Source organism: Styela clava, chromosome 8 (genome assembly GCF_964204865.1).
Source record: "Styela clava chromosome 8, kaStyClav1.hap1.2, whole genome shotgun sequence".
NCBI lineage: Eukaryota > Metazoa > Chordata > Ascidiacea > Stolidobranchia > Styelidae > Styela > Styela clava.
This window is the reverse complement of record NC_135257.1, coordinates 12,174,008-12,198,501: the sequence shown is the minus strand read 5'-3', so window position 1 is coordinate 12,198,501 and position 24,494 is coordinate 12,174,008. Positions and strand designations below refer to the sequence as shown.

At 32.9% G+C, this 24,494-nt stretch overlaps 2 protein-coding genes across 3 annotated transcripts in view; one reads left to right on the top strand and one right to left on the bottom strand.

Annotated features, from left to right (window-relative positions):
• Window positions 1–23,855, top strand: part of LOC120346426 (RIMS-binding protein 2-like) — a 55,867-nt gene extending 32,012 nt beyond the window's left edge. For both annotated transcript variants that reach the window (XM_078115024.1, XM_078115025.1), the window contains 15 exons: window positions 1,853–1,927; window positions 2,964–3,107; window positions 3,508–3,631; window positions 4,229–4,413; window positions 5,167–5,297; window positions 6,553–6,758; window positions 14,627–14,779; window positions 15,113–15,228; window positions 16,198–17,307; window positions 17,677–17,810; window positions 18,262–18,399; window positions 19,996–20,218; window positions 20,757–20,932; window positions 21,620–21,892; window positions 22,358–23,855. In XM_078115024.1, coding sequence (XP_077971150.1) covers window positions 1,853–1,927; window positions 2,964–3,107; window positions 3,508–3,631; window positions 4,229–4,413; window positions 5,167–5,297; window positions 6,553–6,758; window positions 14,627–14,779; window positions 15,113–15,228; window positions 16,198–17,307; window positions 17,677–17,810; window positions 18,262–18,399; window positions 19,996–20,218; window positions 20,757–20,932; window positions 21,620–21,892; window positions 22,358–22,450 — 3,281 coding nt within the window. In that variant the 3' untranslated portion in view covers window positions 22,451–23,855. The remainder of the gene's footprint in view (window positions 1–1,852; window positions 1,928–2,963; window positions 3,108–3,507; window positions 3,632–4,228; window positions 4,414–5,166; window positions 5,298–6,552; window positions 6,759–14,626; window positions 14,780–15,112; window positions 15,229–16,197; window positions 17,308–17,676; window positions 17,811–18,261; window positions 18,400–19,995; window positions 20,219–20,756; window positions 20,933–21,619; window positions 21,893–22,357) is intronic.
• LOC120346445 (uncharacterized) lies at window positions 6,798–12,024 on the bottom strand. Its single transcript, XM_039416187.2, has 7 exons — window positions 11,794–12,024; window positions 11,188–11,319; window positions 10,777–10,895; window positions 10,161–10,302; window positions 9,684–9,734; window positions 9,376–9,507; window positions 6,798–8,844 (listed from the first exon to the last, which is right to left on the bottom strand). The coding sequence occupies exons 1-7, from the start codon at window positions 11,960–11,962 to the stop codon at window positions 8,285–8,287; spliced, it is 1,305 nt and encodes a 434-aa protein (XP_039272121.2). The 5' UTR covers window positions 11,963–12,024; the 3' UTR covers window positions 6,798–8,284.
• Window positions 23,856–24,494: the final 639 nt, after the last annotated feature.

The window sequence follows — 24,494 nt, the reverse complement described above, 5'->3', positions numbered from 1 at the left end:
CAATGCTGCTGTGTCATGCAATCACCTCTTGTTAAGCAGTTTTCTGAAGTTGATTCGAAACTTTTAAATTGATGTCGATCCAAAATTTTGAAACTTACATCCCTAGCCAATGCATATACATACCTGTCACAGCACTCATAGTGAATTCGACCGAGCCTCCATATTGCTTGTTCTGATCTTTTTACTGAAAGAGCTATATATTATAAAAAGAAAATATAATGAGGAAATCTTTTTTCATTCACTACTTTTATCCATTACATTCTAATGATGTATCATCTACAGTCAGGTTTATACCGAATAATTATTTGGTTTTGCAGTTATGAAGAAGTTCAAATTATTCATGTATTTTAATTCATCACTGATGCAACATTAAAATTTTTTTTTAATATTATCTCAGTGGTCAATTGTTAACAACTTTATACATTATGTAGAATCCTATAAAATGGGTTCCTATAAAAAATCACTTGATTCATGCTATTATTAAACTGAACTAAATACAAATCTTCATGTAAGTGGAGTTATTCAAAAAACTAGTTGAGATAATCTAAATTTATTGTAGAATATTCCATTCAATATATTCATATCATGTAAACACTAAGTCAGACATATTTTCGGTATTTTTATCACTAGAATGAATAGTTATTGATCTTCCGTATTTCAGCTATTCTATATAATCTCTTTTCTTAGGCATGATGTGCATGGAACACTTTAGATGTGATTATTATAAATATATAGCAATTTATATAATTTTCCAAATTCAGAATTTCCTTAATTAAAAATGTTTTTTATTTCCATATTCGAAAATATTTTTTTAGAATATATTTGGGATAGTGAAATGTTCGGTTTCGGCCATCCCTGATGTGGGCATTCTTCTCTTTGTGGTTAAATCATATTTTGTTTCAAAACTGACATTCGAAAAACATCTCAAATAGTAATAAATCAACCATCAATATGATTTTATATACTGTAAACCATTACAAGTTCAAAATGTATAATGTGATTGGTTATTGTGTGATTAACATTTATATTTAGCTTCAGTAATTTAAATACAACCAAAATGGAATACTGAGTAAGTGCAAGGGTATACATTCTCTTAAGCCGGATTATCCCATGTAAAATTCATGTAGGAATTATATCAGTCACATCTTGGATCATTATTCTTGTGGCTATGGTACGCATACGGTGTTTTCTCTCAGATTGAAATGTATTGCCAGTATTGATATCACTTTAGCTTATGAATGTACATTGTACCTTAGCTTTAGTTTAAGGCCAGTGTGGTTATTATAGCATTTGAAGTGTTAGCACCTTACAGTTATCTTGCTATTATGATTATTGTTATGATGAAACAATGTCTGTATAAATGTTCAAACAATTTTAATGGAGGTTAGTAGGCTGTTCTTGTCACATTGATATTACAGGCAAGAAATAAAAAGTCTTTGTTAATTCAGATAATTATGCCAGGGATGGTGAGGTTTTTCAGTGAATGGGGGTCTAAGATTATATTTCTATTGTGGAAAAGAAGCTTGTGGGCCATAGTGGTTTAATTTCTGTATCAGTGAGGTAATATTATATAATTTTGAGCTTCACACATGTAGCACTCATGTCAAGACTTAGACGATTTATAGTACTCAATTTTATGAAATTTGTGTGCGAAAATGCGTTTTTGCTATTCCTAAATTAACAAAAGAAGATTGACCAATTACAGAGTGTGTTGTCGTAAACACAACATTTTTATTCATGGTGTCTGAGTCTGATTATTTTTTCTCTGGCTACACATGGTTGCCATTGACTTAATAAAAGCTATTGCTTTAATAATATCTACAATATATTTTATTTTTACTGTTTATTGTAGTTGGAGGTAATGAAGATACAGAAGTAGAAGATTTCTTAGAGGAAGAACTCACTCAAACAATGGATCATAATGACGGTTAGTTATATCGTGTTTGAAGTTTATTACAATTGGAGCTCATTTTTTTTTACAATTACTTTATTATTTTTAATGTTTATCAAAGAAAAATTATGAAATTTTGGTATTTCCATCATTTCAATGGCCGGCCACCCCTACCTACCTTTTTCAGACGTGAATCTCATTTACTTCTGATTCAGTGTGACCTTGCTTAAAATAAATTTACTCTTGATAATAGGTAATTGCTATAAAAGGTTATCATCGACAAATATAACAAAATTAATTGTAATGGAAAGTTCTGTAGGGTCAAACCGAATTTTGATTATTTTATTAGGGTATGTTTAAAATCCCGAAAATATCTTGATAAAAATTTCTAATCAGGTATTAACTGATTGAATTAATTTTAAGAAATATTTCATAACATATCACAGATATTGTTCATCATTGCGAGTGTATGAAATTGTGGAATATTTTGAGTTTTTGTTGATTGCAATATTGTTTGTCCACAAAATGGAAGACTTATCTTGAAATAACTTTTGGCATCTTATTGGTTTTTCATAAACTATCGTTTGAATGTGTTTGTGGCCTTCCAACTATTCGGTAATAAATTATTGGTCAAATTACAGTGTACATATTTTATGGTTTGTCTGTGTGTGATGTTGTTCAAATTTTGTATTATTTCATAGAACCTCAATCTGTTTTCCAAGAGTTGTGAGTATCTAGCTGCATACGATATATCCTTTTTCCGTCATTTAAATAATTGATGTAACTGAATGAAACGTCTATTTAAGTATTCAACCTCAAAAAATTGTGTTATGACAAGCATTCATTGTTTTTCCTAATTTACAAATTAAATTTTTGCAGCTATGTACATGTGTATTGATAATGCTGATGTGCAGAGCAACAAATGATACTGTAATGACAGATAACATTTAAAAAATGGGTATTATGATATCTCATTTAATATTTAAGTGGCCATGCAGGATATGTACTTCTAGACATACTGAGATATTCCAATACTGTTGACTTATTTTCTTTAAATTTGTTAATATTTCAGGTGGAAAATTACGAGTCTATATTGCCAAATATACATACAACCCTTATGAAGGACCAAATGACAGTCCAGAGGCTGAGTTACCTTTGGTTGCTGGTGATTACGTCTATGTATATGGATCAATGGATGAAGATGGATTCTTTGAAGGTTTGTTGTATTTTATCATCCTTCTTCAGTCTATATTTCACACATGTACCGTAGTTACTTGTTAAATTATAGAAGGGGTAATGATGCAGCATTCAAAGTGTTAGACTTAACTGTGTTGGCATCGTAAATTACACTTTTCTGATTCCAAACCCATGCCCATCACCACACCCATGGCGTAATAAATTGGGTAGGGATTGCCGAACTGAAAAGCCTTCGGTTCTTTCAAATATAGTAGCCCCTTACATATCAGTCGCTGCTCGTACAGGGCCTCTCGGGCAGGTGTAACCTAAGATGAAGCAAGATGAAAAGGGCGTCATATAAAAATGGAAGCATTTTGAATGGTTGATTTTCGAATGAAATGAAATGTAATGGAACTTATAGGACAATAATTATTATTTAGGGGAATTGATGAACGGAAGAAGAGGTCTTGTGCCTTCTAATTTTCTTGAACCAGTACATGATGATGGCCATAATATGATGAATGGAAAATCTATATCAAAAGCAGATAACTCTGGATCAGCAAGGTAGGTTTATGTACAAATGAAGTCACTGGTGTAAGTGTAATACATTTTAGTTAACATTATTTTGCTTTTAACGGTTTTTCATCAGTTATTTTATTCATCACATTTAATATAGAAAAGCCAACAACGAAAGCAAAAAACTACTGTATATTAAATTATTTTACTTTATTGAAGTCATCACGAATGGTACCTCGTGAATGCTTTCGCTTTTGGCCTCCACAGAACCATTTCATGCCTTATTGGGGGATGTGGGGCATCGTGCTAAGCGTTATAAATACTCTTGCCACCACCCCTCTGATTACTCTGCGTGGATTTGAAGATTTGAATCCGAGGGGAATAATTTTGTGTGAGAGGATTGCTGGACTCCTCGCCATCTTAGGTGGTTCATGTAACTGCTGGTCGGTTACAGCTTCCTCCACCATCAAGTCCATGCATCTGAAACAAATAACTGGGTAACTAATCCACACCCAAACATGGACCGGTATCCGCATGAGATATGTAATTGACTGTCTTATTTACTTTCCTCTTATCTTTCGTTAACCTCAGGGCATCATTGCCTACATAAACAGTACATCAATATTGGTTCCTTAATTTTTACAGATGTACAAGTAGTGAAATAAGCCAGAGTGAAAGCATCATCAGTAGTTGTACGAGTGTTGGAAGTGGTAGAATCTCACAACGTGGTGATGTATCTGATTCAAACATGCCAGTTCAAATCCATGGTGTACTTCCATATCCTAAGAAACTTCGAATTGACAAGCAGTTATCTCACAGCTTGATTATCAGTAAGAGATTTTTGTGTAAATTTTTATTTGGCATAAGTATAGAACAGTTTGAGAGTTCATCACTGACTCTGTAAAATAAAGCTATAGCAATAAGTTAAGATTGCTCATGTCTGAATTATTTTGTTTTGCATAATTTTGTCAGGAATTACAATGGCTTCGGCTCTAGCTTCAGAGCGACGGTATACTTGAACCTCCAGTTTCATGCTAAGGATGTTTTTTGGTTTACCACTGCAGTGAAATATTATCCCAAATTTTAAAATCAATCTTCAAATTTTTAGATAAACAACGTGAAACCTAATAAATCAATATTAGAAATAGAATGGTAACCAAATTTGAATTCTGAAACAGATAGATTTTAATATGTATAGAGCATATTACAAAATTAGGAACGAGGAAAAATAGTTGGATGATTAGAAGCTGGAGCCACTAATATTTATGGCAGCTTCATCTCCAGCTCCAACTAAATGTCACGTCTTCAAGATCTGACTCCAGCTCCTGATCCCAAGCCTGGTTGTGTCTGTTTTTTTTCTACAATTTTAAATTTGTTTTGTGTGATAAACTCTTCTGGAGCAGTGATATTGAACCGCTTCATTGTCTTTTGAATAACCTGCATTCAACTGATGAAATAACATACATCTTTTTCCAGCGGTGCAACCAATATGTCAATAAATTGAACAACTTAATCGATGTTAATTATAGTCTATTATTAGCAATCATAGCATTATAAATATTTATATTTTCATGCATTTATAGGTTGGATACCACCTCAGTTAAATGAAGGCGAAGCAATAGATGAATATCATGTATTTGTAAACAGTGAATTTAAAACTGCTGTCAATGGAAAGAAACATAAAGCTGTTGTTGAAAATATTCGACACGATCAAGTAATGCATAAATCACATATGTCTTTGATTTCACTAAATTATTATCATTTTTATGTTTTACTAGTTTAGTGTCCATGAGATGAATTGAAATTTGAATGACGACTACCCCTCTTCTATCAGTTTCTTCTGAATTGATTGTTAAGTTGTATTTAAGCATGATAAATGTATTTTTATATGACAACTTGCCATGCCTTCTTATAACTGCTATTACTTTTTTTATTTGAAACTCAAATGAATATTGGTGACATGTTATAATCTGGACAAAAATTTTCAATTGTGTTTTTCAGAATTTATTTCATACGTTATTGCTCATTCACCTATTAGAAATGTTTTATACCCAAGATTGTATTTGAAAAATATATATGGGCCATTCCAAGCAAAAGTTGAATTCCACCAATTTTTTAAAAAGTGTAGTGAAAGTAATTTTTTTTTATTTTTGATATCAAAGGCTTTGGAATTTTATTGGACTGCATTCATTTCATCGAACAATTTAAAATTTCACCCAGGTTTTTGATGGTTTATAAAAAATGGCCTGAAATGTAGAAATTTTGGTATAATTGACATATTTTGTGATGATTCCTGGCACAAAGTGTTTGATTGTGTGGTACAGTTATTTCATATGGAATTGACACACTGGATTTAAGTTAGTAAAGTTTAAATGTTTGCAGTACTGTAGGACATTTCTTCACCCATTCAACGATTTATTATCAGAATTTTGAGAGGTAATAGATGCCGCTATTCCGAAGTGGAAAAATGTCCTGTAGTGTCACGTCCTGTAGTGTCACATACAATATGCATCTACTAAGTCTAGGTTGGGCGTAACTTTTGTGCAATTTTTTACATATTCAATAAAGCAACTGATTGGACAATGAAACAAAACATGTAGCTGAAAATGTGAAAATATATTGAATTTAACAACATGCAAAATTTCTGGAATTGTCCTGTAGTGTCACTTGAAATAGCCCATATATTTTTTCATGGAAGCCAAATTTGAAATCAAATATTAGTTCAAAAGAAGGTTTTCAAATGTGTTACACCTTACCACTAGGAACAACCACCATTGTAACATTACCTTTTTCATTATAATAATTTTCAACATTGTAGATTGGTACTTCATTCTAAAAAGTTGTTCTTATAATCGGGTTTTTATATTTCAGCCTTATCGAATGAGCGCTTGTACTGTGTCGCAGTGGGGTATCTCTGATGAAAATATCTGTGTGTTAGTTGTTCTTATAATCATGTTTTTATATTTCAGCCTTATCGAATAAGCGTTTGTACTGTGTCGCAGTGGGGTATCTCTGATGAAAATATCTGTGTGTTGTCACACGGCAGAGGAGCTGATTTAGCACCAACTTCAATTCGAATGGAGAAAGTTGGAGCCTCTAGTGCTCGTGTTGCATGGACACCATCAAGCAGTCAACAATGTCATATTGTCTCAGTTGAAGAAGAAGGAACAGAAAGGTAGGAGCAATGGTCTACTGCAGTGGTTCCCAAACTTTTTAGAGTTGGGACCCACTATTTATAACCACAGCTTATGGCGACCCATTTAACTTTAAAAATTAATAAAACATAACACAGCAATGGCTAATCATTGCAAAACTACCGTGTTTTCTCGAAAATAAGACCTAAATTGAATTTTAAAAATGATTTTAATTAAACCCTACCTTAAACTAAATTAAAAATGTGTGGGAGAGGAAAGGTTCAATGACCTGAGGTAAGGTGAAGATCACACCACTTTTCAAGATTGTGTGATGTCACAATTATGATATTTTTCACTTGATTTGATCCTAATAACCAGTATAACTAATCAAAGCTTTCTACATCTTTTCACGACCCACCAAGATTCCTTTTGCAACCCACCAGTGGGTCGCGACCCATAGTTTGGGAACCACTGGTCTACTGATTAAAAGTGTATACTTGAATAAATTAGCACATCTCGGGTCCCCTGCCAACCAATTAACACATCTCAAGTCCCCTGCCAACCAACACCATCAAGCAGTCAACAGTGTCATATTATCACAGTTAAAGAAGGAACAGAAGGGTCGGAGCATTGGCCTAAAAAGCGTAAGGCTTAAATATATTGGCACATCTCGGGTTCAAGTCCCATGCTAACCACCTCACACAGATATAATAAATTGGGTAGATAATGCTGAATGAGAAAGATTGCCGTCTTCATTAATTAAATAACTAGTAGCTCCTTACATATTCTCAAATATTAGTGACAGCTTGTAGTGGGCAATATTCGAAGCAAACTTCGCGAATAAACTTCATAGAAATGACAGATAGTGTAGGACATGGGTGTGCAACAGGCGAGTCATTTAGTGAGGCCCTTGTCAACACTCAGATTTTTCCCCACCAAGCATAAATTCCTAATCCGACAGGTCATGTTTAGAGTATTTTTTTTATTCTGCTAAATCTTTGTAATGTAATATTTAGTTCACAAATAGATAACACCATGCCATACACATTAACCCAGGCTTTGTCTATATTTTTATAAATAATCTTTTATTAAGAATCATTTACAAAATGAGACACAGAAATTCAACAATATTATGTATTTTAAGATTCTACATTAATTCTTGATCTATGTGCCATGATAACATCAAAAACATATCACTGCATCATCCCAATCCATGCCTCTTTGAGTTAAGTGATACGATGATAATACTATCATGCAGCAATTTTATTTTGCATCACTGCTTCGGTAATAGCAATTGATATGCGGTGTACAAAAATATACATTTCTCTAATTGATCTATATATCACTCGTGTTATTGCGCAATTTATTTCATTCAAAGTTTCATATATCTCATAAAGTTTACATATGCTCGCAAACAATATTTGAAATCTCATTAGTTCGGTGTTTCTTTTGCAATCATGTTCAGTATTTATTAGTAGAAGTTATGACCTGACACACTGTCATCATTCTACTTGTCACTCACAAGGGATCGATTAGTCAGTGTAAACGGTTTTGACGAATTTCATTATCATAATTCCATTTCTTCAGTGTTGGTATCTAAATATGTCCTGAGAGTATTTCCACTATCAGTACCAATGCTTGAATCTTTTGTTACTAAGGGTTGACTTTCCACAGTATCATCAATTGTATTTGCTGATATCTTCTTGTAAACACGATCCCATTTTCCTCCACCCACATGAACCTTTGTTATTTTCGGCATCTTGAGAAAAGGGCAATTTTTGTGTTTTTGAAGATCATTGCTATGAACCACAATAACATGTTTGGAGCAATGTTGCCACTTTAGGATATCAACCTCCAAGGAATGGGTGACAGCGTTGTTCGCAGCTGAAAATTTTTCTTCATCATATTCCGCATCATCTGGAATACTTGCGAGAGTGACAATGTCTGCCCATGTTATGTTTGATTGTATTTTTGGCAAAATTGGATCACTTGTTGAGTTATTTTCGAGATTGATACGAACTTCAAATTGTGCTTTTCTTGAGATTAGTTTGGAAAACTTATAGATTTCTTCTTTTAACTGTTCGTTGCCTAAAACTGCCGGATTTAGGAATATGAAGATGTTTTTCACTGAAAATTAAAAAAACAGGATTTAAAATATTGCTAGAATGAGGCTAGATAGCTACATAGCCCTGTACACTAATATTTTACCATGTGTGAACATTTTACTTGAAGTTTAATCTACATACTGTATATTGTACTGACTTGATGACCTATATCCGGTACTTAATATTACACATACCTTCCCCTTTGGATAATAATCATATTCAGTCAAAAATGTTTGAATGTTCACATGTTTTTGTCTCAATCATAAGATGACAGCAGTTTCAATTATGAAACAGGTAAATGAATTAATCTTATACGCGAACACTTGAAATTACTGCTATTTTGAAGTTACTTCCAGCTATCTGTTTTCTTATGTCTTGGTATAACGGTTTTGTCTTTTGTTGTTTTTCAATGACTCATTTCGAAGCTACTGACATAACAGTAGTTATTTGTGACTTCATTTCTGAGTAGGTTCTTTATGGTTGCTTTGATTATATGTTGATGAAAAAGTGAGAAATAATATTGATGTTCGATTTTATAAACAATATTTTGCACCTGAATTGCCGTCTTTCTTTTTGTGCAACATTTTCAACACAACTACCAAAGCAATCAGTGTTAGAGTAAAGAACGTAGCTGATATTACTATCATTATCACATATTTTTCATTAGAATTGGTTGGAGGAGAAACTGAAAAATAATGAATGCACGTTCAGCAAAGTATTACAAACCATTATCATTCACCATGGATGTGATATAAATATAAGATAACATATACATTATATAATTGAAAACATATTAATTACCAATCTTAATTTTATACCTTACAACCAATATATATTATTTATGGTAAATGAAAAGATTACCTGTTACAGAAGTACTATTCCTACATCCTTCAATTTGATCTTCAAAATAAGCTGTAAAAATGTATTCTTTATTTATAGTGTTATCTACTTGGTAAAGTTATTGATTCAAATCTGGATTTAAGATCTAGATAAAAGCTAATTTTTAGTAGAATTTATTATTTATCCATCGCGAGCTCGTGCCCATGTAAGTAAAAGAAATTAATCTCTAAATTTATAGGGTGACCACTGTAATGTCAAAAACTATATAGAAATCATATAGAATGATTGTGGTGTGTTACACACCACGCCATAGATGTTGAAATAAGATTTGTGGTTACATGTATAATTTTTTTTATTGAATAATGTCTGCATCTCATTGCCGAAGGTTTTCATCCTTGGGAATATGTATATAAAAAACTTAGTCTATTCAACTTGAGTTTCTTGATACTTTCAATTATATCCAAAATTTCCTGGCATAACTTCAGAAAAAAATCTCACTTGGTACTACTTCATGTAAGATGGCATCATTAGTTTGGCTATTTGTCATTCTTGGCTCAGAAAAGATGGTGACAGAATATCTTCCATTTCTGTATATTTCGAATGTATCTTCAGTTTTGTGATAGAAGTATTCTGTTTTTATCTGTTTACAATAATAATAACGATACTAAAAATATTTAACAAGTTGCAGCATATAAAGCAGTATATAACAAAAGAAATAAAAGAAAAGTCTTAAGTCTCACTGAGAATATAAATATAGTTATTATTATAATTAAATGTCATATAATTAATTAATTAACATTATAAAATTAATTTAGTTACCGGTATACATCATTAAGGTATATATTGTTTTATAGATTTTACATTTGATTTTTTCACGGTTGAATACAATTGTCATTAAATTGACAATGATATTATAATAATTAGCTTAAATGAAGGTCGCAAGTTAATACAGCCATAAGAACATTTTGCAGAAAAAGAAGGTGTAAGAATTTTAGAATAGAAATTTAATTTATAGCTATCATTGGTATTAAGATCATCAATTAGGTAATATTAAATATACTAAAATAATATTTGATATTTTAATTTTAAATGAACTTGATAAAATATTACATACGTATCTATTCTTGGATACATTCTTTGGAACTATTATTTTTATGAATTCATCGTTCAATAATTCATTATCTTCCAACAGTAGAACGAAATGTGTCACTAATCCACTCTCAATAAATCCACCTAAAGAAAATCAAACCCTGCTATTCTATACTGTATAACTTGTTTATAAGTGAGTTAGTTATTAATATGGGCAAATGACCAGATTTCACGTAGAAATGGAGCAATTCATTGATAATCTGAAACTTTTAACTCCTTCCTGCATTGGTATGCTTTTACTTATTTTCTATTCCCATTAGTTTAATGTAATGTAATATAATCTTGCCATTGTCATTTAATTCCAAATCTATATTCAAATTGTCATCCCAAAAGAACAAGATCAATCATGATTTTTATTCTGAAAAATTGACTTTACCTCTGATTTTCCATGATATATGAAGGCCTAATTTTATATCAGACTTGTTTCTATTATCACATTTCAATTGAATCTTAAAATCTATTGGTTTTGGTGGTGGATGATGTCCTTTTGGAAAATACCAGTCATGTCCTGAAATGTAAAAAAAAATATTCAAAATATTTTGTTTCGGAAATAGTGAAACTTTATAAAAATCAATATTTAGATTTTCAAGTAATGGTATATGAATATTTTAATGAAATAATCAATGTCCCAGTATATTGAAAAATTTCAGTTATTTCACCAACTGTTTCATGCAGGTACTAATGTCTGTTGTCATCATTTATTGTCATTTAATACTAGTTTTAAATCCACTAGGTCTACGAAAATATCTTTTAGGTAAAATGTGTGTATACCGGTATAAGTCAATGACAAGAATTAGTGCAAATACCGTATTCAGAATTTTTCATATCGATTACCGGTATATACTGCAGATAACATATTAGTGTCTCAACTTCAGCTATAGATAATCTTATTCATAGGCTTTTCCTGTTAACGTTTGGTCTTCCCCTTCATAAAATTAATGTGGGATGTCAATTCGTTTTTTATTAATTTTTTTACTCTTACGTTTCTCTATTCCACAATTCATAATTTGCGAACAATTTTTGTTGTTTTCTGTGATACACCATGATTTACAATCATCATCTTCTATTACCGTTGAGTAAGTTAATTTTATCGAAAGACAAAACAATAAGATGATAGTTTCTCCAACTGAAACATTTTTCATACTTTTCATTCCAGCTGGTTTTCTATTAAGAAAATTAGGCCTATACTGTAAAAATATAAATTGTAACAGTAAAAAAATGTTTAATTAACATTGAAATACAGCTATGATTACTATTTTGCGAAAAGTAATAGAATTAATGTTTGATTTTAGTTTTGTTTTATATCCTAGTGTTAACATATTTTTTCTGGGGGAGAGGAGAACTGATGAGATGGCTTAATCATATGGAGAACCACAGCCTATCGTCTGGTTTCCAGTTCATGTCGGATATGGGATTAGTTAGCCAGTTATTTGTTTCAGGTACATGGACTTGATGGTGGAGGAAGCCGTAACTGACCAGCGGTTACATGAACTACCCTATGGCAGCGAGGAGTTCAGCAATTCTCTCGCACATATTTATCCCCCACAGAATTCAAATCTGCGCACCTAGGCGAGCGTAATCTTAACGCTTAGCACGATGCACCACACTGCCGAACTAGCAATTAGAAGACTTACATTGAATATTTACTTGCTAAATTCCTTAGAAATAAAATATCAATTAACTTATATATACAGTATGCAGTCATATATAAATACATTTTTATCTAATAATTTTGAATTCCTAACCACATATTAACGTCAATTAATTGAAGCAAATAAAGTACAAACGTTTTTCACCACCTATCAACATCCTATGTTTTATTCTATGTGATACATTTTTCATCCCACAGACAATGTCAATTAGAATAGGACTGATAAAAGGACGAACAGAGAAAAAATCTATTTAGAAAGAATGCTCTGCTACTGTTTTCAGCCAATCTTGGGCATTGGTTAAAGTAACATTATTTGATGATATTATCTGTAGTACATCCTAGTCCGTGTATAGAATAATTGTTCTTTGAAACAAACGTCAATGTAACTCAAAACTTCTTTTTAATGAAATCTTCGCAAAGCTTGTTTTCAATTTATGTGAAACTAGACACCTAGTCTTTTGTTCGCTTTATTATGGGACTTTTCTTAACTTTGCACCATGTTTTTCATGTTGTATTCCCATTCTGATTTTTGAATATTGTAACTTTAATATGGGAAACTATTTCCTTGAATAAAATAAATTCAATTCCGCAGCAGCCACCTCCCCTATTGAAGATTATTACCAGTACTTAATTGCCAGCTTCAGATATTGTCCACTTTTTTAAAAAGTAGCACACAAGAACTATAGATAGTTAATATAATTTTTGGTTTGTGAATCTATGTTCTGCTATCTGCCCCATTAGACTTATGAACAAGTTGTTGATGCAATTGTATCAGCACCCTGATAAATTGGCTGTTCAGAGAATGCATTGGCTTTAGAAAAAATATTGTTTGAGTTTTAGAAGATTTGATAAAACAGTATAATTTATATTGAGATCAAATTTAGCCGTAGTTATAGCGTGCATGCTCACTTATGAATGAAATTAGTGCTGATTTTCAACGTGAAATCGCCAAAAAAAAGCCTGGCATTTTTCTAGTACAGTGGTTCTCAAACTTTTTAAGAATTTGTCAAGTCTCTCGCCCCACCCCATAAATAATTAGTTAACAATAAGCTACAAATTACAGATAGTAAGGAAAAGTATGTTTTATTTAAAAAAACATGTTGAAAATACATGGATGGAACATGAATAATGAATCAAATGTAAAGTTTTGAAATGTAAATATCCAGAATAAGGCGGGCAAGATCAAGTCTAACAAATATTTTTATTTTTAATTAGCTTCACGCCCCCCAAAAAAATTGTCTACGCCCTACCGTTTGAGAACTACTGCTGTAGTGGTTAGTGTGTTGGACTTATTTGTCTTGTCAGTGCACAGGAACAAAATAGGTGTATAACAAATCAACATTCAAAAGCATTTAGATAATTCAAATACTGTTTTTTATTAAATATCACACCTTTTTCAGTAAGACCATGATTTGTGTTCAATTCAAATTCAAATAAGACCATACATACAACCTACTGAACCATACATACATCAATTGTCTTCTCAATACATCAGCGGTTAGCTATGCTGAGGAAAATTTATTCTTGCAAAGTTTGTTATTGGTTTAGACAAGTGGTTCCTAACCTTTTCAGTGCCTTGGCCCCGTCAAGGATTCACCTAAAAGTTGTAGACCTCCTTGAACATAACCAGTAATTACCGTTACATACAAATGGTCTCCGCTAGGAACAATGCTTCTAATCAAAATTGTAGAAAGAGTTTTCTCTGAAGAAATATGACATAGAATTTATCCTTGTGGAAACTTTTTTTATTTATATGTTTATCAAGTTCCGCAGAAACAAGTCATTGAGCATGAAGTTCTTCTATTGAACTTGATTGCATAATAATTTCAAGATCAATGTTCAAATATTATGGATACAAATGGCCAAAACTAAATATTTTGCCTCGTGAAATTTCCGACTCTCGCGTAGCACAAGTTAATTTAAGACGGAACAGCCGGAACGGTTTGCGAAAAAATAGCTTGGGTCTCATGAATAAGATGAAAAAAGGGGAAATTTGGGGTGAAATATGAATACAGTCTCGTATTATGGATGGGAGCCATTGTTTCAGACAATTTATAGGCCTAATAGATTTTGGTGATTTGAATGTCAGTTAAAATTTTGTTCTCACTCATTCATATTATTCCAAAGACATTATTTTTAATATTATTTAAAATCTTTTCCACAGATTTTCTCCAAGAATGAAGAATCCACCTCATATGTCGTACACTGTGTCACCGCCTGCATATCGTTTTACTTTCGGTAACTTGCGTCCCAACATTCACTACAAAGTTGTTGTTAACGTTAAAGGATCACCAGATGAACCTCGGAGTTTCACAAGGTTATTATCACTTATCTCTATGCATGTGAACTAGCGAAATGATATTTGATTCAAGTCTTATATTGTGAGCAAGGTATAATAAATTGAGTTGCCTATTACCTAGTATTACTTTTTCAGCAGGAATGAATAAATTCTATTATTAAATAGGACTATGCCAAGTAAAAAAAATTGCATCTTCATATATATATTTGTTGAGATAAATGAATATAGGCAATTCTGAAAAATCTACAATGAACACTAGAAAAATATGCTAGAAATTCACTTGTGATTACTACAATTAATACAATACACATGATATTATGGAAAAATTATGTGTTTTTGATATTCCTATAGATTCAAGACACCAGAAGCAGGACCTCCTGATCCTCCACTTAGTGTTCAGATTGAAGAATGTCAGAATTCTAATTATCTTCTCATCACATGGTTGCCTGTTACACTCAACACTCTTGGTAATGGCTCTATTTGTCATTAAATATTTTTTACACATTTTGAAATTATCATTTGGTATAAACTATTTCTATAATACCTGATATCTAATCTTTTACAGTAGACTACTGGTTACCGAGCCTTCTCGACTTCCCCTGACCACCAAGTATCAACGAACGCGAAACCGCCACAAAATATGCAATCTTTAATTTCGATGACTTCATCGCACACAAAAAATAAATCTCATAGAGCCCACAGAAATTTTTGAAATAAATAAAAGTGATTGCCTTATGATAATAAAAACAAACTTTAACCACTGAAAATTTCATAACAACAACAACATGATTAAAAATGGTTCACGTAATACTTCTGAGTTATTTATGTCTATTGGCTTGAATATCATCAAAATCTCCATTTCCTGAAGCAGTTATAAATTTGTTGAATTGCTACTGATTAGTTGCCATTATTTGTTTGAACTTTGCATCTATTAGCCTTGTGTGTGAGATATATTATATATGATATGCTGATTTTGGCTTGGCCGATAACTAACATTGCAAAAATTTTGTAGTTTGGGTTCTGTGGACACTGACGCTATAGCCCCATGTGCTCCAAATTTTTTCATCACGACCCACTGGGCACGGCCAAATTTTTTGCGTCCCTCAGATACTAAAATAAATATAGAGAAAAATTTGATCGATATTTTGTTTTAACATAAGTTGGTGCCTAAAAAGATTTTAACGAGAGAATCATTAGGCCCTTTCGCGACCCATCGGGTGGTCAGGATCCCCAGGGACTCAACCCTGCTATAGCCTATAAAATATTCTTATTGGCAAGTCATGCAACCTCGATGGCTAGCCTTACCTCATGAAAACAACTATTGTGATTAAATTTAAAGGCATTGCAGGATTGTGTAAAATCTTCAGTTGAATTCATAATTTTGATTAGAATTGGGATTACCTTTTTTTAATATAGAAATAATTTTTTATTTCTAGGTACTTCGAATGGAGTTGTAGTAAAAGGGTATGGAATACATGTTGGTGATACCAAAGTATGCGATGTACAATCACCAACTATCGATCAATGTACGATAAGGACTCAAACTCTGGCTGATGCATTTGGCAAACAACTGTCAACTGGTCCAGACTTGTCTTTCTATAGACTCTCTAAGCCTTCTAAATCTGTATTGAGGTGGAATAAACATGTTCCACCTTCAATTACCATAAAAACATATGCTGTAAATGGACAGGAATCAGATCATTCTGACCCTTGTATTATCTCACAAGAACTATATAATCAATTGATCGAATTAATCAAGGAACATGCGAAATTGTCATCTCCTAAACCAAGTGAAGCAAAAGGTCGTAGGAGACCGCCTTTAATGAGAAGCGTTGAAAGCACTGACCTTGACGTGTCTTTTTCGAGTGATATTTCTATGCCTGGACTAAGTACACCCAGACTTAACGATGGTGCCAAAGAAAATCGACGGAGTGGTTCTTCCAATGATGGGCCTGGGTATCGTAAATCTAATGAAAATAAAACCGGTACATTGCTGCAAACTCGTGTTGTACCTTCCATAGAAATAACTCATGATACAAGCAGTGAGGAAGATCCTGTTGCTACCAATGGTCTCGGAAGTCGATCAAGCAGCACAAAATCACTCGGAAAACGACATTTTCATAAAGAAAACTCAAACGCAACAAGAACGAAAAATAATGTCACAGAGAACCATAAATCTTCATATAAAAATTCCGACAATGATGATGCTGTCTCTATTTCATCGAGTCACACCAGCTCATCCACTGGTGGTGGCGATAGCACAAAACATAAAAAATCAAATTCAGTTGCACATCGAGCTGCTCGTGCTATTCAAACACATAAATTGCAAAGAGGAGAAAGTGCAGAGTATTCAAATCCAGAGGATTATATGCCATTCAATGTCATTGGATCTCGGAAAAATTTAAATCCACCAGAGACAGAGAAACGCTCAACTGTACATCCCCAATCTCCTGAGTACATTCGTAAACAGCAACACAGACATCATCACAATATAAGACATACTGGAAAACGTCCACATTCTGTTACGAGCGATGAGCATTCACAAGGTATTTCTCAATGCCTGACACTATATCTGTCTATTAATAGAATATCTTGGAATTAAACAAAATCAAAATTTAATTTCAAACGTAAAACTTACATAGTGTTCTCCTTATAATCATGATTTGGTTTTGATGACTTGGAACCAGCCAGTATCAATGTAACCTAGTTTTTTTTTAATCCATGATTACGTTCTGCAACACTAGTTTGTTCATTATATGTAACAAAGGAATTTCAAAATTGATTGGAGTCATTTTGGAGTGATATTTCGAAGATGTATATGCTTATAATTGCCATTTTGTCATTAAAATCTGTTAATGATAAGCATACATAATTAGGGATTTCAATTGCTATTATCCCATTGCTACTTTCCTCAGGTTCACACCATTCTCAATCTTCATCACGTCATGGTCATGGATATTTATCTCATGGTAGACCAACAAATAGTCGCCGAAATGTAATCAGGCAATCAACTATGAGCAGCCAGAGTGGAAGTGAACTTGCATCAGAAGTAAGCACCGATAATAATTCAGATTCATGTAGTAGAGTTCTGAAAGTTCTTGTATGTCATTCATTTCGACTGAGATATTGAAAATATTGTGCTTCAGCCAAGGCACTGTGTAATTCATATTTGTGAAGTTACTATATTTTTAGAGAGCTGGAAGTTTTGATTCAGTATAATCCACCTAATATATTACAATCTGGACATGGGGTTTGATGTGGAGCTCTTTCATCTGTGATACTAGTGATACCCTGTGTGATAACTACAAGTCCATCACGCCAATGATTTAACGGTATATTAGACCAAATCAACATTTTTATGTGATCCCAACCTTTATTAGTGATAAAAAGGGTTGCCAACATTACTACAGCCTATTTTAATAATAAATTTGCTGTATTGATTTACATTGAAAATGACTTTTGAACGATAGGTATTCACAACAGTTATATATTTTTTCCAGATTGAGCCAGTGTATCCAGTTGACAAGAGCAAAGTTAGCTTGTATGTTGCATTATATAGCTATGATCCACAGATGATGTCACCAAATACTGATACTTTTGATGAAGAGCTTAGCTTCACTGAGGGTCAATTAATCAAGGTATGTGTTTAATAAAATAGACTCAATTATTTTGAATTTGTAGTATATAACTTTGGTATGTAGTCTTCTAATTTTGTATTCCTTAATTTCTTTTCATTCTGGACATGGTTTATGCCAGTGGTTCCCAATCTTTCTACCCTGGCGGACCGGTAAAATTAAATTAAATGTACTCGCGGACCGGCAAATAATTGAAAAGACCGGAACAGAAAAGAATAACATATATTTGCGTAATATAATGCAATGTCGGGCACTCAGTATGCTTTTAGATGAAAAAAGGCACACTTAAAAATATCATATAATGTGCCGGCCAAAAATTGAAATGGGTAAAACATGAATATATTTGCGTAATGAAATGCAGCGCTGGGCACCCATTATGAATGTAAGAAAGGCACACATACAACATCTCACATGAAAAACATGTAAATGCCACTGCAGTTGATCGACGCATCAAACGAATTGAATTTACATCACAATGACAAAGTCGTCGGTAACTTGGCACCAGGCTCAAAATCCAACTGTGCCTGCTCAAAATACTGGAAAAAATCTCAGCGGCCCGTGCTTTTTTGCGCGTCTTGTGACCACCTGCAGGGTCGGAACAAGTAGGCCTACATATCTTACTGGAATATTATACTGTTTTTAACTGTTTTCGGGTTTAAACAAAGAAATATGCATAACGTTTTATATGGATGGTAATGTTAATTAGGAAAAGCATGCTGAACAGAAAAAGTACGCGTGCCGATTTTTAGGTTTCTGAATCTTGCGAGATTTGATGCCGCGCATTCGCGATGAATCGGAGCCAAAAAAGCGAAAAGTGTGATTACTCGGCGCCAAGATGTCGTGAAAGAAGTCGCCAATATGACGGCGGAAGAGAAATTGCGTAATAAACTAACGTAAACTCGTCTTCGGTAAAGCGATTGAGACGGCATAAAAACAACGAAATTTCTCGCGGACCTGCAAAAAAGCTTTGCGGACCGGCGGTTGGGAACCACTGGTTTATGCAATAGCAATTTCCATAATAGTTTTCATGGGCACATCCGTTGGCGCATGGTGTAAGCGTTAGGAAAACTCTTGTAATCAACCCTCTGATCACCCTGTACTGGTTCGCAAGTTTGAATCTCGTGGGGATAATTATGTTCGAAAAGAATTGTTGACTTCTCGTCATAGTAGGGTGGTTCACGTAACCGACCACTGTTCAGTTGCGGCTTCCGACACCGTCAAGCTCATGCATCTGAAACAAATAACTAGCTAACTAATCTCGACATGGACTACTCGACATGGACTGGAAACCAGAGGAGAGGCCGTGGTTCGCCATATGATTAATCTGTCTAATGAGCTTTCCTATCTCTAAGGATTCAGATATTTATTTTTGTCATGCAACAAACATCGTACATATGAACCTAAATAAAAATTGAATAAATTCATAGAAAAAAGCGAACAATGGAGTCGCGAAAAGACTATCTAAGAAAAATATGAAAATCCTCTGCATGTGCCATGTCCTTTCACAATACTAATTAGTGGAATAATTTATGTTTCAGGTAAATTAATCAATTATTTTATGCAAATTGTTCAACTTTAAATTGTATTTTGAAACATCAGATTTATGGAACCAAAGACGATGATGGCTTTTATTATGGTGAAACTCACACTGGTAATCTCGGCTATATACCTTGCAATATGGTCTCAGAAGTAGAAGTTGAAAATATACAAATGTTGAATGACCTTTATGAAAGAGGTCATCTACCATCTGCGTCTCCTGATGAAGATGAACAGAGCACAAGTGAAACAAAAACTAAGAGTGGTGCATCACAAGTTCCAAATGGTAAAGCAATGTTAGATATTTAGTCAGAATTACAGTATATTGTAAAAAAATTCCCTTATAAAATTCACTATTGAATTTAAATCGATTTTGATAACTCCTACCAATAACCAAATATCAAAAATGGCTGGTAATGGAAATTGGTGTTGATAATTTGAAAATTATTCCTATACACACTTGCTGGGCTATAATTTTGCTACTAACTCTGTTCACAAGCATTATCATTTCAATACATCCTTTTCATTTGTGGGTTCCAAGCTATTGCTTCATAGGGCATATTAGCTCTGTTATCTATGGGCTCCACACCATCTGTCATGAGATTGTATTTGAATATTGTTCCACCATTTTTGCATTGTAATGAAGCTGCATAGGAAAATTGTTATTAGAAAATCAAGTACTATCGGATTCATTTTCCATGTATATACAAATATGAAATAACATTTTCCATCTATTTCTGGATGAATTAGAGAACACAAGAACCATATTTAATATTTACCACTCGAAAATAAAATGATTCACAGATTTCTTTTCCAAACTTCAGGTTCTGATGAACCAGACAGCGGAAAACCAGGAGGAAAAACAAGATATTTTGTTGCTTTATTTGACTATGATCCAACACACTTATCTCCAAATATTGATGTTGATGTGGAAATTAGTTTCAGACGTGATGACATTATCATTGTTGAAGGTGATATGGATGATGATGGTTTTTATAAGGTAATTGTTTGATTTATTCTATTATCACAATGAAAGATCTAAATATGGCACTGAGTTTCATTTTGAGGTGGAATGTAACCCAGACAGACCAGGACCTTTTAGATATTTTATATTAGTCATTTATATAAATTGGTCATTATCCAACTCTACAAAGTTAAGAAAGGATTGTTACTTGGACCATTGCAGAATTTGGTTAGGTATATAACAAAGGGTTCTAATGTTTTTAAAAGTTATACAAGAAATACCATTGTGATTTGTTATTTCATGGAATGGAATAGGCAGAGGTCGGAATGTAAAAGTATTTCATTGAGTATGAGCCAAAGCACTTGATTAAGTACGCTATATTTAGTTTTTTCTAGTAATTATACAATTGAATAGCTTTTTGCGAAATTACTGTTTCACTAATTCTATCCGATCAAGCATTCACTCGAATTCATATCGAGATTTTTAAAAGGCCAAACGATCTAACATTTTGCATGGCCTACCATGACTTTAGTTTACACCGTGTCTCAGGTGGTAGTCTTAGGCTGATATACCGTACTCACCAGAGTTGAAAGCCGAAATCATCAATTTGCGAAGTTAAAATATTTTCCTGCATTTTCATGCCTATAAAATGTTAGTCCAACCAACATAAGTCAACATGATTTAGCTTATTTGTGTGTGATTGAGTATTACTGTAATATCTAGGGGAGACTCCGAGACAAAGAGGGATTAGTGCCGTCAAATTTTTTGGAAGAAATCACAGAAGAACAAGCTTTATCTCTGAAGCAAAAATCTGATAATAAACCGGAGAAGAAAAGTGTGGTGGACACGAGCACGAACTCAATATTATCTCCAGTTCCTAAACCAATACCAAGGCCAAACCATAGTAATGCGACAAATTTACGATCAGCTTCATCATTACCGTCATCCTATTCAACAACAAGTAATAATGTTAATCCAAATAGAGTTGATAATGCTGTAAGTATGATTGATCTTCTCATTTTAATATATTTATGTCAGGGCCAAGAAGATTTAGGTTCAATTATAGACTTTTTTTTTACTTTTACAAATCTGTGTCAACTGCCAATTTCAGCATTTTTGGATTTTAGCTACTATACTAGGGCAGTTCTTTCAAATAATGGAATTGATAATACCAGATATTGTGTAGGATAGCTGTCTCAAAAAAAAGATAGATATTTAGTCTGAGATATGAGGCTATTATATTTTAGGAAATTCTCTAATAATACTCATTTTTAACCAACGGATGGTAAAGGGAATTATTGCAGACGATTTTCAAAATTATTTATATATAAAATTGCTAAGCTGACATTGTTCTACTAGGGTTTTCCGATATAAATTATGATAATTATTGAAAGCAAAAAAAGCAGTTTTTGTTATATCATATCTATTATATCATGTATTTTTATCATAATACTTTTTTAGGTTTCCCAACGGAAAAAGGGAAGCTTTATTTCGAAAGGCAAGAAATTATTCAAAAAATTAGGTGGATCTCAAGATGGAAAACATCGACGATGATTTATTGAAGACGATATGCTGATATTCAGTGTGAAGTTACAGCAGCAAGAGAGCAATCAAGCGCAGGACCTTTGCTATTCTACTGGATAAAGATGGATGAATATGTGTGAAACATTTATCAATTTTCAAGCAGAAAATGTAAATTATTTGTCGAATTTTGTATCCAACAATAGAATTTATTTGTGAGAAAAAATATAAATGGCGTTGCTCTGTAACTTATGTAGTAGCAAAAACCTTTTATGATAGTTAATTGGGCAGAAATCGAATCAGATTGTCGCAGTTTACTATAAATAAATCAATGATGCAATCTATATTGACCATTCCACTTGATTACATATTTACAAGTACAACTCTCAGATCCAATTTTGAAAACTGCATAGTGTGCATCAAGTAGTCCTTTCTTAGAAAAAAAAAACATTTCTCAATAATTTAACTTGATTGAATTAAGATTTTAAGTCTATTTTCTGTATATATTTCATATATATTGTATCAGAATATATTGTTCTAAATATATATTGTTCTCTAATATAAGCAAATTTTAAATTATTCACACACATTTAATGTTCATGTGTAAAGACATCGGTCGTCTCTTCTTGTTGTTTTTTATTTGCATATACAACTTATTCTTTACTTACCTTTTAATTTTGTTCATCATTATTATTATTATTATGTTGTGTTCGTTTGGATGTTGATCATGTATGAATGTGCATGGCCGCTCTCATTTCTTTCAGTTGGGGGAACTAGACAAGCAATAAGACAGAAAAAGAAAACTTAATTCATGTTGATTCATTTTTTAATTTTTGACATACTCGTTTCGAGTGTGATTAAGTGTACTTCGCGTGAGCTCAATTGCTAGTTGGAAGTTTGGTTTGGATCTTGGCTGCAAACCGAAGATATGGTGTAATAAATTGCATCGGCTATTCTGATGTTAAAAGATTCTGTTCTTACCAAACTGAGTAGTTATCGACATCGAATTGTATGCATGTATATATAGACTTATTCAGTGCATAGTGTTTATTCTTTCATTTAAAATGAATTCACTGGAAATACTTATTATTATTATTATCATGTTGGGATAACCAAATTTTCTGTGAGTGTTAATCGATTCTTTTTTCCATGACTATTTTTTTTTATATGTTTGTATTTACATTTTATCTACGGTACATTCCAATTTCGTACATCAAGATACGCTAACCACTTTTGCACAAAAGGTCCAAACACTGTTTTTGTTATCGGACGTTGATTCTAGCATTAGCATTCTATAGTACTTTGGACACCAGTGGGTCACCCATATTGCTAAATTCGGATGCTTTTTATGTGTTTTGTACCGCAGTATTATTGAGAGAAGCTCTTCTGTTAATTTCGTTTTCTTTTTTGATAATAAATGTTTCTATAATGACGAAAAGAGTACTGTGATTTTGTTCATGCACGTGCGGAATACAGGGTTTAGATTTTAGAACTTTGATTTATTTTTCTATACTGAAGAAGTTTGCAATAAATAGTAGAGAGAACCAGGAAAAGATGCAAGGGATGAGGAAACCATCGCGTGAGCACGTTGGATAGAAAAACAAAAAAATATTTCAAAAAGGAGCAAACACTGGAAAGTAATGTTCGGGTCTACTCAAGACTTGCGACTTCACCTTGCGTAACACCCGTCGAGCATGCATGCGTATAGTAATACGAACGTATATGTATGATGAAATTGTTAAAATATCGATACATTTTATATATTTTCATATGAATTGTAACTACGGCACTAACTGATATGTTCTACATGTGGTGACTATCATAAAGTATAGTATAAATGTAGCTGTAGGCGAACATTGGGAATAGAAAGCAATCTGTTTGTGCGGTCATGCATGATTGTGTCAGTCGTGGTTAACATTGTATTACAATAATGAGAGACGGTGCACTACAAACAACAAAGGTTCGTTCACTACATTCGACAGCAACAAAGTATGTGTAGATTTAACAGTTTTGTTCCCGAGATTTATGTTTACAAAGAATAATGCACATCTAATTAACGAAGGCTAAACAAATTGAG